The following is a 13,983-nucleotide window of genomic DNA, read 5'->3' on the forward strand; positions in this document are numbered from 1 at the left end:
ATATATATATATACGGTGTATATATATGTATATATATATATATATATATATTGTAGTGAGTACCTTACAGTATTTAAACTATTTAACTAGGCCACTTTTTGAACAGGACAGACACCAGCCAACATATAATAAAACATCAACATTAGAGGGTATGTTTTTACATAAAAGGCCAGAAAACCATTGTAGTGATTCCATATACAGTATTTAAGCACCTTTACTCTTTTTTGAGTGAGAGACTAGCCAGGTTTAAATCATTAAATTAAAATTACATTGTATCATTCACAGAAACAAGCCAGACATTGTATAGGCTTGATACACACCATGTTGTCAACGTATATAAGCCACATTTTTAAAGGAAGAGACCAAGAGGGTTTCAATGTTAAATAAAGATTGTACTGTGCAAGCCACAGCTAGTTGTCCAGCCTGGATCCTCACTTTGTAAAGTAAATAATATTTTCTTTTGCAGATTGAAGATCTACTCACCCCCTACTATCTGGGTGTGCATAGCCTCTGCCTCCCCCGTTAGGCCTGTCTGACATTTTGAATGCAGGCAATACAATACTGATATTATGATTCAATTGAACTTGAAAAAAAATGCTTTCTTGGCAGGTTTGGCTGCGGCACCTGATTTTTTATCTAGCAGCCATAGGCCTAAATTAAGTGGGGGAAGTGGCAGCCAAAACAGATCTAAAAGCTATAGTCAACTTAGCTCTTCCATAAAAGAAGCTAAACCCCTAACTTTAGAACAGTTAGCCAGTGGGAAAATAGCTTCATAGGTGTGATCCTCTTTTTTTGCAATACCACACTCTTGTTTTAAACAGGAACTAAAAATAACATTTTGAAACCACAGCCTCGACATTCTAGAAACATTGCAGTTTTTATCCCAAAATAGGAATTGAAGTTCCATATTTCAAAAACCATAGCCACACTATAGTATAGTACACTGGCTGGAGTGTATGTTAGCAGCTTGATTGGTCTGCAATGTAAGAGGGAATGCTAAGGCAGTTTTTATGAGGAAATTAAAATTAAAGTGTATTAATTGAGAGGCAACAGCACAAAATATTATAGACTCCACAGCCAATATTTAAACAAGGCTACTTTTTAAAAGGACACACAGCATGCAGCTTTTCAGCTGCACATTAAAGTGTATGTATTTCACGTAAAAAGTATTATATTACAGATTACATAGGCAGTATTCAAACAGTTTGGGTAGGCCCAACCCCAAAATGCACATTAAGTGTATATATTACACAGGAAAAAAGGAAGAAATACAGTACAGAATCTGTAAACAGCATTTAAACACTTTGAGTAGACTGCAGTTTGAGTACGAGAGCCAAGAGTCAGCTTTTATTCCAAAAATAAACATTAGAGTGACTGACGCTAGCCATACATGAAGGAAATTCTTGATGAACTAGTAGTAATTTGCTCCATTGGCAGCCCTGTTGACACCCTGCTGTCTTACATATTTCAATCTTAAAATTGATAAAAAATTCTAAGCGATGGTGCTATCAGAAAGGGGGGCAGGGGAATTCCCCATTTAGGGAACTCCAATGTAAATGGAAACAGTCTCTATTCCTCTGGTATTTTCCTTGTGATTGTAGAGTTATCCTGCCTCTTAGAACAATTTCAGCATACAGTTGATTTTACTTTGTACAGGGCTAGCTAACTGATTCCATTTACATTGGTGTTCCCTGTATTGTATTTCTGAGGCTTCCAATTGTGAGTACTATCTCATCCTGCTTGGGACAGCATTTGTTCTGATGGCAGCCAACGGCTCCGATAGAAAACAATTGGTCAGAGCTAGCTGTCACTGCTAGCTCAGCACAATCATTTGCTATTTAATTTTTACTACTTTTCTAACAATTTTTCTATTTTGCTCGGTACCACAGAGTAGCATGCCAGTGGTTCGGATTAGCCAATCCAGATGTTGGATCGGCTGAGTCGAACTCCTTCTGCACTTCGGGTCAGCTGAACATGCTCAGCATGTTCGGCCGACCGAAGCCACCCGATGTACGGCTGATTTCAGCCGATATATGGCTGAAATCAGCCGTACCAGCTTGAAGTGAATAGCCGAAGCCACCCGATGGAATCAGCTGTACCAGCCTGAAGTGAATAGCTGCTTCGGGTCGGTTAGTCACTCGGCTGCCTACGGCAGCTTAGTGAATAGACCCCTAAGTTTATAAGTAAGTTATTGTGAGGAAGTATAACTTAGGAAATTATAGGAATGGACTATCTCAGCTTCTAAATAATAAAATTGTTTGCTATTTTTATTTATTTTTCCTTAACCAACGTAGAGTTTCTATTTAAAAACAGAAATGATCCTTTAACCCTTTCGCTGCCAAGCCCTTTTGCAACTTAGCTGGCCACACCATTTTTGCAATTTTTGCGATTTATTTGATTTTCGACTGCTGCGTTGCTAGCGTTTGTGAAAGACCCCCCAAACCATATATTTTCTGAAAGCGCAGGCCTGGCAAAAAAAAATATGGTGCTACTAAATTTGTAGGCCCTGCGATAACTGCGCAAATGTTTCTCAAATACATAATAAACCGATAAAAATACACAATTCAATTTATAAAGCCCTAAAATCAGTATCAGTGCACAAAAAAAATATTTTCTTTATTTTGTAATTATTAGCACTAAATCATGCACTGTGATCATTTACACAATATGGTGCACGTGTATGTTTTGTGTGTGGGGGAGGGGGGTTTGTGTTTTTTTACTACTTATTAGCTGGGAACAGTTTTGTTCTGCCGTATGCCTTACGGCGCTGGCAGGGAAAGGGTTAATACCACCCAAATGTCTTTATGTTTTTGCTACCAGTGCCACCCACACATAGTTTTAAACATGGGGGTTATTTTACTAAAGGTATAAAGACCGTTCACCAAGCAAAATGAATGTTTTAAAAAAAGCTGTGTTCAATTATCACACAGCAGCTGGTGTGTGGTGACCAGCACAGTTCTGATGTGCTGATCCTGGCACATCGCACTGTGTACTTGTTTTATTTTACTTTATTGCACTGGAAAAAAGCAGCCAGTGCAGCCTCAACACATCTGGTGTGAATTCCCCCGTAATCATATGTAAGGCAAAATTTAGTTTTTTGAAAATACCCCTGCTCTTGATTTAATGTGAGCTTCACTTTTCTAAAGTGCACGTTCTCTAGATTCCATTCTATAACTGGGCTCAACACTAACTTATCTAAGATCTTTTCTATGTAGGAAGGAGCTCATAGATCATGTGCATTGCATGAAAATACTGTAACTGTTTATGGAATTTTGACTATATATTCTAAATATCTACTCCCTGAATTTCATGTGTCAGAACAGAACAACTGATTAAAACTTGAAACTTTAAAATGAAAAATCATGAGAACCAGCACCAAAATGTAAATTTAGTTGTAAACGACTAAAGATTTTGAAATTAACTTCTACCCATTTAGATTTATTATTGAGGGTCATACAGGTAATTGTAAATCTCCTTGACAGTTTGCTTTGATCTTTTCAGTTTTACATTTTTTAAAGCTCATTTTAATCATCCTTTAATTTCTTTAGCTGAAACATATGTTTTATGCTTACAGGACATTACCTGTTGAAGATATTCTACTACCAAAATGGCGTGACAACTTAATAGACAGATTCCAATTACAAACAAGATTTGCACATTACATTTAAGTTCAAACAAGTTTCCCCCTTTAGCATCAGCATACAACATAATTGAGTGTTTTTAATTTCAAACAAGATTTGCCTATAACATTTAAAATCACTCATCTCACAAGATTTCACAATCATGATAGCCAAATGCTAAAAAATAAAGATGGACAAATGTCCAGCAAACATTCACACAGTGAATCCTTTATAAATAGACCCCCTAGAGATCAGCATAATAAATGGTCATTGTCAAATTTAGGGCAAAGTATATGATGATATACTGTATTTAATAAAAAGTGTTAGTCAACTGAATTTACACACAGTTAAGGGCAGGCTGTGTTTGAGCTTTATTTTAATTTTTATGATTTCTTATTATGATTTCTTATATATTTATGTTTTAGTCTCCTCCCTAATACTGTTTTTTTAAGTATGTTGTTCAGTGTGCTACAAGATGCAAGCTTACCCAAAACCTGCTCTTGTCACATAGTATGGTTAGGAGTTAATATATAATATAATAGCTAAAATATTGCTAATGAAACATCATTATTGCAAGCGGGACGAATATGAATTATGCTGTTATTACTATCACAATGACAAAATCATTTTCTATTCTTATTCATCATAACATGTCCATAACAAATTTGATCTGTCTGTAATAGGGCCACTATCCATAGGAAAAAAACTATTTGAGCTGGCGGCCATACTGACAGTCCCCAAAAAAAGAAAACTCACTTTCATTTGATTTACATTTGAATGATTTCTGGGCAATCGAGATGGAAAGGGAGCTCAAGCCTAGCCACTTTTTATTGCTGATTTTATACAATCACCCACTGACTAAATGGAGCATACCCTTATCCAAACAGATAACTATTTTTTGTGATATTTAAAATACAACAACATCTAAAAAAACTTGGTCTTTACAAAATAGCAACTGAATGTATATGAATGTAGTGTATGTGAAGCCACAGAAAGCCATCCAATCATGTCAATTTGTTTTGCGCTCCTAGACCATGAGTGGGGTCTAAGATGCAACACTTGGCTAATGTTGGTAACATTGCATGTGGAAAGCAATGAAAAGGGTCAAATATTTACATAAATAATAGGTATTCCTGAGCACCTATGAATAGCTAGAAAAAGTGGCAGTACTAGAAGATAATTACCAAAAGTCTACTAATATAATTTTTTTTAGGGTTTACATACACTTTAATAAAATTCACAGAGATGATCAGATCTATACAATATTGAAATACAAACAAAATAAAGATCTGGGTGTACTTAATCCTGTAATGTTTGCATAATCTATTCTGTAAGCCTAATATGGCCATACATGGATTTAATTTTGTCCTATTCCTCATGAGTTGGCTGAAATTCAATCCTGGGATGGCACTGCCAGCACCACCTTCCTTGACAAAAGTTGTTTATTCAAATGACTTTTTTCAAAGAAGCTGGTGGAAAATGATTAGCCAAACAGTAAGTGCAGCCAATCGGCTACAGTCACTGTTTTGATATTCTGACAGCCACAGGTGCTGGCTATCAAAATACAAAAGCCAGGAGGGGAGGAGCCAGTATGGAGGTATCAAGTGATTTTTCCCATTCGGCATATAGCCGGCTTTAGGAAGCGGTTAAACCTCTTCTTTGGCTAAAACTATTTGACATTATCTTGTCTATGTCTATCTTTTAGCTGTGCCCCAACTTTTTTTACCCATGTGGCAGTCCATTAATCTTATACTATATTTCAAGGTATGTGCATCCTTAAAAGTCATTCTAAAATAGAGTACCAAGTCTAATGGGGTTGATTAACGAAAGCTGCTTAGAATATTTAAATCCAAATAGATTTGCAGCGCTCTAAATAACCATCAAACTGATAATATGTGAGTAACATATACAATCTCTTATATGAATAAATACACTTTTAACATGTGTAAATGTGCAGTCCATAAATTCCAGGTGTTCTCTTGTTTAAAGGAGAATTATGGGGTGAATGAAAAACACTCATCCCCATAATTCAAGCCGACATGTAACAAGGAAGCGGTCACAGGTTGGTTCTATTGATCGGGAAGTCATCGAACACATACTGCTGACTGTTAGTCACCGCTCTCTGCAGGGATTCCCCCCCCCCTTTCTCCAGCGCTGACTTAAGGAACAGGGGCGGGCACAGCTGGTTCTGCCTCTAGAGAGGCAGAGCCAGCTGTCATTCAGCCAGTGGATCTCAAAAGTATTGTTGGGATCCATCCCGGCTGTGGAGCCGCCCTGTGCTTTCAGCATATCTCAGTTTTGGGTCACCGAAGGACACAGTGACCCTAAAGAGAACTAGGAGCTAAAAAGGTTGCACCATAGTTATCCTTTAAACAGCAATCAGTGGGGAATATTCCTTCTTTAAAACCGTGCAGCATGAACTCATGCAAACATGAATATTCATTATATAATTGTTATAGCCAGAAGGCGCAGAAGCCACCCCCAAAAAAATCACACTAGGACTTTTTTGTGGGACGCGTGCTTTCATACTGTGCAGACGCCACCCTAGTGTGAATAACTCACATTGAAAAGCATTATTTTTTATGTTTAGTGCATTTGTGTGAATGGAGCCTAAGTCCAGCAACATATAGAAACACATGTGTAAAAGGTATTTGCAATTATTTTATGCAAAAGTTTCCATTATTCATGCTTACGATCCTTTTAATTACATGAAAATAAACACCTATAATATTTTTTCTTTAGTTACATCTAATTGTATCCCTGACAACACAATATATATTAAACATTTCATACCACATTCTGCTGCCCCTACATTTATAGAGTGGCAGACTTGACAATCTGTATAACCAGAAAGTCAAATTATATAATTAGAAAATCTAAACACATATGTTCTTTTTTTTGCCATGTTGTATTTAATAAATATTAGAAGCTGCTAGATGTACTTAATATAACTCTTGGCTAACAAAAGTATATAGGAAGTTAACAGAATAATACAGTGCTGTCAGCAGCATTGGGCATGACTTCAAACTTTAAACTATAATGCTGTAACCACTATGTAATCATTGCAGCTTAACTTCAAGTCCTAAACAACAGCTGTCATTTCTGAAATGTTCTGAAGTTAAGAAGAACAGTGTTACCAGGCTAACAAATAAATAGGACCTTATATACACAGGCACCTAAAAGGAGCACTTGGCATGCAATTCTAAATTGTCAATCACTTCTTTGTGCTTGGTGTGCAAGTTTTGTATCAAAATAAAAAGGCTTAATACAGACTGGAGCACAGGGAAGCATTTGACTTTTGCAGTGCACTACCAGCAACAAGTGTGGCAGCTTCCATGCTACTTAATGTGTACTTCCTCATTTTGCAGTCAAATTTAGGAGGGTTATTCACAAAAGGGTAAAGAGTTTGGAAAAGCCAGAAAAAATTAACAATCTAGGCCAAAATAGCTGATTTGGAAAAATTCTCCAATTCAGCTCACTTTCCAGGTCAGCTAAGTTGACCTAGAGTGTCCACTTCTCCTGCCTTCTCCAAACTCTTCACCCTTTTGTGATTAGCCCTAGTTCGTTTCTTTAAGGCTAGGTTCACACTTAGGCGATGTATCTGCGCGATATCGGACAAAACACAGATTTGCATTTAAGTCAATGGAAGCTGTTCACATCTTTCTGATTTGTTGTGCGGTAGAAAATCGGCTGTCACACAAATAGGTGCAGGAGCTATTTTCGGGAGGTTGTCACATGGTTTGGGTCCCATATACATCTCTATGCATTGAAAACCACTCAACAACCGCGCGGTTTTCAAAGCAAAATTGCACAAACAAAACTGTGCGACAACCGAGCGAAAACAGCTCACCAGTTTAATCGCCTAGGTGTGAACCTAGCCTAACACACAATGCTTCAACAAAGTCTTTATCCCTTTGTTATGATAGACCGTGTTCAAAGCTAGTTTACAAATAATAATGAAATCTTCAAGCACAGTACATACAGAGTTAATTAGAGTAATCATACCTTCCCAAAGTCCCCTCATGCATGGGGGAGGGGCTAGGTAGGATTTTAAGCAAGTAAAAACATTTAAAAATGTAAGCAGCAATATTTAAATATATTTTTATGTCACACAATGTGAATGAGAACATAGAGGTGTAATCCCAAATTGGCTACAAAAGTGTAAATTTACTTTAAAAGAGTAAGAGCCTATGCTTGTCATATATATTTAAAAGCACCTGATATGTTGGTGTTCACTGTTCATAATTAACAATAATAATAACTAATGCACATATTGTATATAAATCACAGTATAGCTGCATTCTGCAATACACACACACACACACACACACCTTGATTTACTAAAAGACTAGAGAAATAATGTGAAGTTTCAGCAATGCAAAAATCTTTTTTTTTTCCTCTTGAATGTAATTGGGTATTTATTAGTGTTGATTTACTAAATGAGTACAGGTTGTTCACTTACCAAAGGGAATTTCCCCTTCGCTTAGTGAATGAGGTAAAGTTCTGCTGACATCAATCATTCAGTCATATGCAAGCAAAAATCCTATTATTTACATTTTCATTGCCTGTGATCAGTGGCGTCACTAGGGGAGTGTGGGGGGTGCGGGGGGTGCGGCCCACACCCGGGTGACACCATTGGAGGGGTTATACCAAAATGACTCACAGTCATTTTGGTGTTACCCCCCTCTGAAAAGTCGGGCGCTCGGTCATGGACCGAACTCCCGACAGTATCAGGAGAGAGGAGGGGACTCTGTGGCATACCTTTTCGCGCCGGATGACTGTCCCCTCCTCTCTCTGCCGGCGTCCATCACCAAGATGGCCGCCGGCAGGTATCAGAATACTGCCGCGCGTGTGCGATGACATCATCGTGTAGTGACGTCTCGGCGGGGTGACACTCGGTTACCGCTCCGGGTGTCACCCAGCTTCGGCATGCCCCTGCATGTGATTGAGTATTCTTTGCAAAATAATTTATTTTTTTCACAATCAGTGAGCTACATTCCCTCGCAGGAGCATGCTCTACTGCTTTAATAAATCCACCCCAATGTGAATATTTACTAAGCTAAGTGAACATTAATATTGTGACATAAATAGTTCATATTTCTTTAGTAAGTCAACCCTTCAGTTTCCTTGGTAATTCTTATAATGAGTGAATGATGTACACACTTGTATTAACATCAGACATCAGATTATGAGCATCAATTACATAGCAACAAGGGTAAAGAGTTTTATCCAGGGTGGGAGACCTTAGAACATGTGTTAGTCTAGCTCATGCATACCATCATTAAATACATATAGTCTGCAATACAATATTGTTTTCAATGGAAAGATAGGAATTATTTATATCCAAGGCAAGATTTATACTTTTCACTCCCTAAGTTAACTGTCTTGTGCTGCCTTCTTCCTATCCCACATCATAAATCATTTCATGTTTCATGCCTTCTTCCTACCCCAGTTGACTCTCTAACCCTAGAATTAGGATATTAGATGTTACAGCCACACAAAGCACACCAAGGCTGGAGGTAGAGAGGCTGAAAGACAGTTTGCCCATTCTGCATCAATATATTTAGAAGTAATAATTAGAAAAGCAGTGCAAACCTCCACCCAATACTGGAACAAGCTTAACCCTTCCTAGCTGTACAGACCCCACCAACAAAGTGATGTGTGGGGGACTGTACAGAAATCTGTCCCATGTTAAATCACATTGTAATTGTTAAAATAACCTGGGTTGTGGGTTGGCTGCCAGGTCCTACATTTTATCTAGAGGCCAGTGACTTTTAACTACATCTGTGATGGACATCTTATGTTTTACGAAAAGATACATTGGCCTACAAGTTATAAATAAGAGTTGCTTTTTGAAATAAATCTTCAGGGGTTCTAACAATGTTATCACTTTCCAAACATGATTAAAAGAAATGTAGAACCTACTTTGCATTCACAGTCTCACTGTAGCTCTCACATATGCACTGTAATGAAGCCATTTGTGTTATAGGAATATTTATTCTATAAATTTGCTGTGAACCAGTGACATTATATCACATTGACACATGCCCTGGTAATATCATTAAATGATTTAAAACATTGTTTAATTTGGTAATGTCTTAAAGGAGAATTATGAGGCGAGTGAAAATCACTCAGCCTCATAGTTCTAGCTCAATAGATTGGGAAGTGAGCGAACACATAGCGCCGCTCGCTCACTTTTCGATCTATCCCTGCAGAGAGCACTGACTGTCACTCACAGCTCCCTGCAGGGATTCCCCTGCCCGATCCTACAGTGCTGACTGGCGGAACGGACATGGAGGCGGCAGGCACAGCTGGCTCTGCCTCTAGATAGGCAGAGCCAGCTGTCAATCCTGCAGCTGGGTGGATCTAGACAGTAATGTTGGGATCCGTCCCAGCTCTCAGTATACCGCGAGCTGTAGCTCGCGGTATACTGAGCTTAGGGTGAAGTGGAGGACGCTAGTTTGTGTCCTCCTGTTACCCTTAGGAGAACTATGGGGAAAAGCCCTGACCCCATAGTTCTCCTTTAACTTACCTTTTTTCCTTTTAGTGATCTTTGCATGGATAGATACATAATGGTCACACCCCTTATCACAAGCATCCATACACAGACCTGTATTGCTAAGGAGAGAGGGTGCATGTCTTACCAGGTCTGATAGATTACTGCATGTAAGGTCAAACTCTGGTGCCTACTGGACTGTGAAGTACAACTGTCCACTATACAACTGGACTATAACAAAAAAAGTAATCTCTATCTTACATGTATCTTTTTCTATTTCTACTTCATTTAGACTTTAAACAGTGGTTTAAGTTTCTGGTGTAATATAGGGACTTTTTGACCACTCTATTTTTTGCTTTATCTTATCTACATTTTTACAAGGTGATATATATATATGCAATTCTTTATTAGTGTTTACCCACAGGCACTTGCTTTTTAATTAAAAGTAAATAAGCAAAATATTTAGTTAATGTGCAAGATTACACTCTAGTGCTAGTCAGCAGAATTCTTCCTTCCTTTGTCAAATCTTTCATGTTGGAGAAAGCTTGCATAAAAAAAAATGAAAGGGTCAATTATTCCCAGATGTACAGTAAATAAAGAGAGATGTAGAGCATAACAGTTCATAATTAATAGTCTATCTCTTAAACAATGAAAGGTTTAATGAACCCACTTTTTCTTACAGCACAATAAATAGGCTAGCTTGTTCCTGTTGAAAGCAGTTAAAGTAATAAATCAGTTGGACAGATCCTTCAGAAAAAAGTCATACTCCTATAAATGTCACTAAAATAGTAAAGGTGACAAGGTATTTTTATTCACATAGATAAAGTAAAAAAGTCAGACGGATATCATTAAGGTATGCCTTCTTAAAAATTACCATATAATGTGTTTAATATTAAGCCTGGTTTATAAAATCTTGAATAAAAGGAAGCATTGTTGAACAGAAAAAATAGATTTTAACTGTCATTGCTTTAGGTAATGAAAAGGCTACCATACAAAAGAAGGTGTGGTCAATCATGTGTTTTGTATGCCATCTCTTATTATTGATGTTAATCTGTGTTAACAAAATGGTAGATAGAGAATTTCTGAACACTCGAGCTTGTCGTGTTTAAAAGTATATTGTGGTAGACAGAGTAATATTGCAAATACTGAAACAGGTTTATTGGTATATGAGAAAGAGCCAAACCTGGAATAATAACATTACTGGGAGAGTACAAAAACATAACAGAGAATACCTGCCTGCACAAGTTCTGTTTAGTGAACAGACTCTTGCTATAATATGGTTGTAGATGGAATGGAGCATGCAACCCAGGTCAGGAGGGTATTCATTCTCAGTTCAAGAAGTTGGAGTTGGGGCAGAAGAAGAATAGAGAAGAAAATAATAAGGTTGCAAAGGTTGGGGAAGGGGACATAAAAGAGGTGTACAAAGAGGGGTGTTTCCTCCCTACCGACACATGACAAGAATGAAGAAGTGCAGTTCCTTATTTAGGTACCATATTACCACAATATCAAAACACCATTCAGGTGACCAGGATAGTAAATTGGTCCATGCTATTGAATTTCTCTGTGATTAGTTGCTCCAGGATCATGATAGAGTCTAATTCTGCAGCCCATTCTTCGATCATGCGTATTTGTTATCATATGATCTTTAAACCTATGGCTGGCTCTGCATAGAAAACAAAACAACACCGGGCTCCTTTCCTGGTGCAAATACACCTTTTATTGATAAAAATAGGTATACAAAAATATATTAACAAAAGAAGCATGGGTTAAAAGCGCCAAATGGACTGATAATCCTTGATGACTTTTCTGTTCAGCTCTGAGGAAGGGGTGTGTCCCCGAAAATGCATTCAGCAGTGGTAGTGGGACTCTGTGAAGAAAGCAGAGCTCTTTGATTGTCCTTCAATCACTCCAGTTTATATCCGCAGTAGAAAAGCCAAAAGGATTATCAGTCCATTTGACGCTTTTAACCCATGCTTCTTTTGTGAGTATATTTGTGTATACCTATTTTTATCAATAAAAGGTTTATTTGCACTAGGAAAGGTGTCTGGTGTTGTTTTGTGTTCTAACCTCCATGTGTGCATATCCTACGTCCCCTTGTAACACAATTTGATTACCTGTAATTTTTCAACTTTTTTTAACAGATCATGCTGCCCTGAAAAAGTATCAGAGGTTTAAGACAACACATTTAACACTGCTAGAGGTGCTTACAATGGCCAGCGTGTATTCATTTATTTGAAACCATTATCCTGAAAGGAAAATAACTGTTTCTGTAAGTGCTTAAAAACTGCCAGCTGGAGTTAGGCTTTAATTTAATAGTCGCTTAAGGAATGTCCATCTAAATCTACTAGTCCATCTAACACAGCCTGAGAATGAGGATGTCCTAGAATGGATACTTTGCTCCTCCATAGAGAGAGTGGAGGAGTGAGTGTAGCCACTCTAAAGGTGCCCATACACTCTACAACCAGCGCAAGACTTTTGTCTTGCGAGGGTTGTAAAGTACTTTTAAAAACGTATGATTTGCCCATCTTGGACAGGCAGATCGTACTTGCGATCGCGGGATTTCCCACGATTCTCGTACAAGAATCGTGCAGTGTATGGGCACCTTTAGATAGGAAGTGTGGTACTGGCCAGATCACAAGGTGAAAATAAAAGGAAACAGGCTTAAAACTGGTAGGATTGGTAACCTTCAATTTATTCATTTTTGTTTTTGGGACATGTTTTAAGTAATTTTTTTTGTTAATTTGTTACAAAGTTTCTTGGAAATAACTCCAGTAAGAGCACTTCCTGTTGCAGGCAAACAATGTTAACCTCGGTTTCTCAATTAGCAGCAATATTGTCAGCCGGCTGCTCCTTTCGTTGGTTGTCATGCTGACAATTCTTCTGCTAAAAGTAAGGTAGTGGCTTGTTGTTATCAGCATACAGCGGGGAGTGCCTTTACTGACAGGAACTCTGGGCAAGATACCTTGCAACAGATTTACCAAAAACAATTTGCTTAGGAAAACAGTATACAGTGAAGTATGGTGGAAAACATACTGAAAAATAGATTTAGGGCTTACATACTCTTTAAAGAAGGACTAGATGGAAATTCTGTTTTTAAAAGTCCACTAGTAAACAGGAAATCACACGGGTCAAAGTAAGCATGCTATTTGTTTTAATTCTATATATGACATCTTTTCTTATAAAATAGTTTCAAAGGTTGGCAGAAAACAAAGTAGTTATCATACTACAGGAGGGAACCCTCCATCATAAATGACACAACTTGATAGGCCTAATTTAGAAAGAAAAAAAGATTGTTCTTTCAATCAGGCAAGAACTCTACTTGCGGCAATATAAGCTCCTAAGTAGCAGTAGCAACTATGTTATGATTCTAACTTAGGTCTGTCAGCCTTCCACAAAACCTGAATCTAATGATCAATATTTAATCCTTTACAGATCACCAACCTGTATATCTATGACACCGTGCTCTTACTAGCTAATGCCTTTCACAAGAAGCTTGAAGATCGAAAGTGGCACAGCATGGCCAGTCTTACCTGCATCAAGAAGAACTCGAAGCCTTGGCAAGGCGGTCGTTCTATGTTGGAAACTGTCAAGAAGGTACCTTTTTTCTCCACCTTTCATCTTCATTATTTTCAACTGAAAGGAAAAAATGATGCTGGCTGAGGTGTCTAATTTTAAATTCGTATTAGTCTTACTAAAAGCGTAGCCTGTCAGAAGCTCCATAAGATTGGTATAGATGACAAATTTGCCAAATTACTGTTCTTCAGTAAAGTTTTACAGTTGAGTAGGAAGTTTCATGTTCTGGTCTAGAAATGTTTCATTAACACTGCCTTTTCCCACAAGCATAGCTGCTATAGCTACATCAGAAGG

The 13,983-nt window shown here is 37.8% G+C and overlaps 1 protein-coding gene across 1 annotated transcript in view; it reads left to right on the plus strand.

Annotated features, from left to right (window-relative positions):
• GRID2 (glutamate ionotropic receptor delta type subunit 2) overlaps positions 1-13,983 on the plus strand; it is a 383,270-nt gene that overhangs the window by 59,331 nt on the left and 309,956 nt on the right. Inside the window, exon 7 of the mRNA XM_018565404.1 lies at positions 13,549-13,710. Within this exon, the coding sequence (XP_018420906.1) occupies positions 13,549-13,710 (162 nt within the window). The remainder of the gene's footprint in view (positions 1-13,548; positions 13,711-13,983) is intronic.

The sequence above is a fragment of the Nanorana parkeri genome, unplaced genomic scaffold (assembly GCF_000935625.1).
Source record: "Nanorana parkeri isolate BGI_ZX_2015 unplaced genomic scaffold, ASM93562v1 scaffold844, whole genome shotgun sequence".
NCBI lineage: Eukaryota > Metazoa > Chordata > Amphibia > Anura > Dicroglossidae > Nanorana > Nanorana parkeri.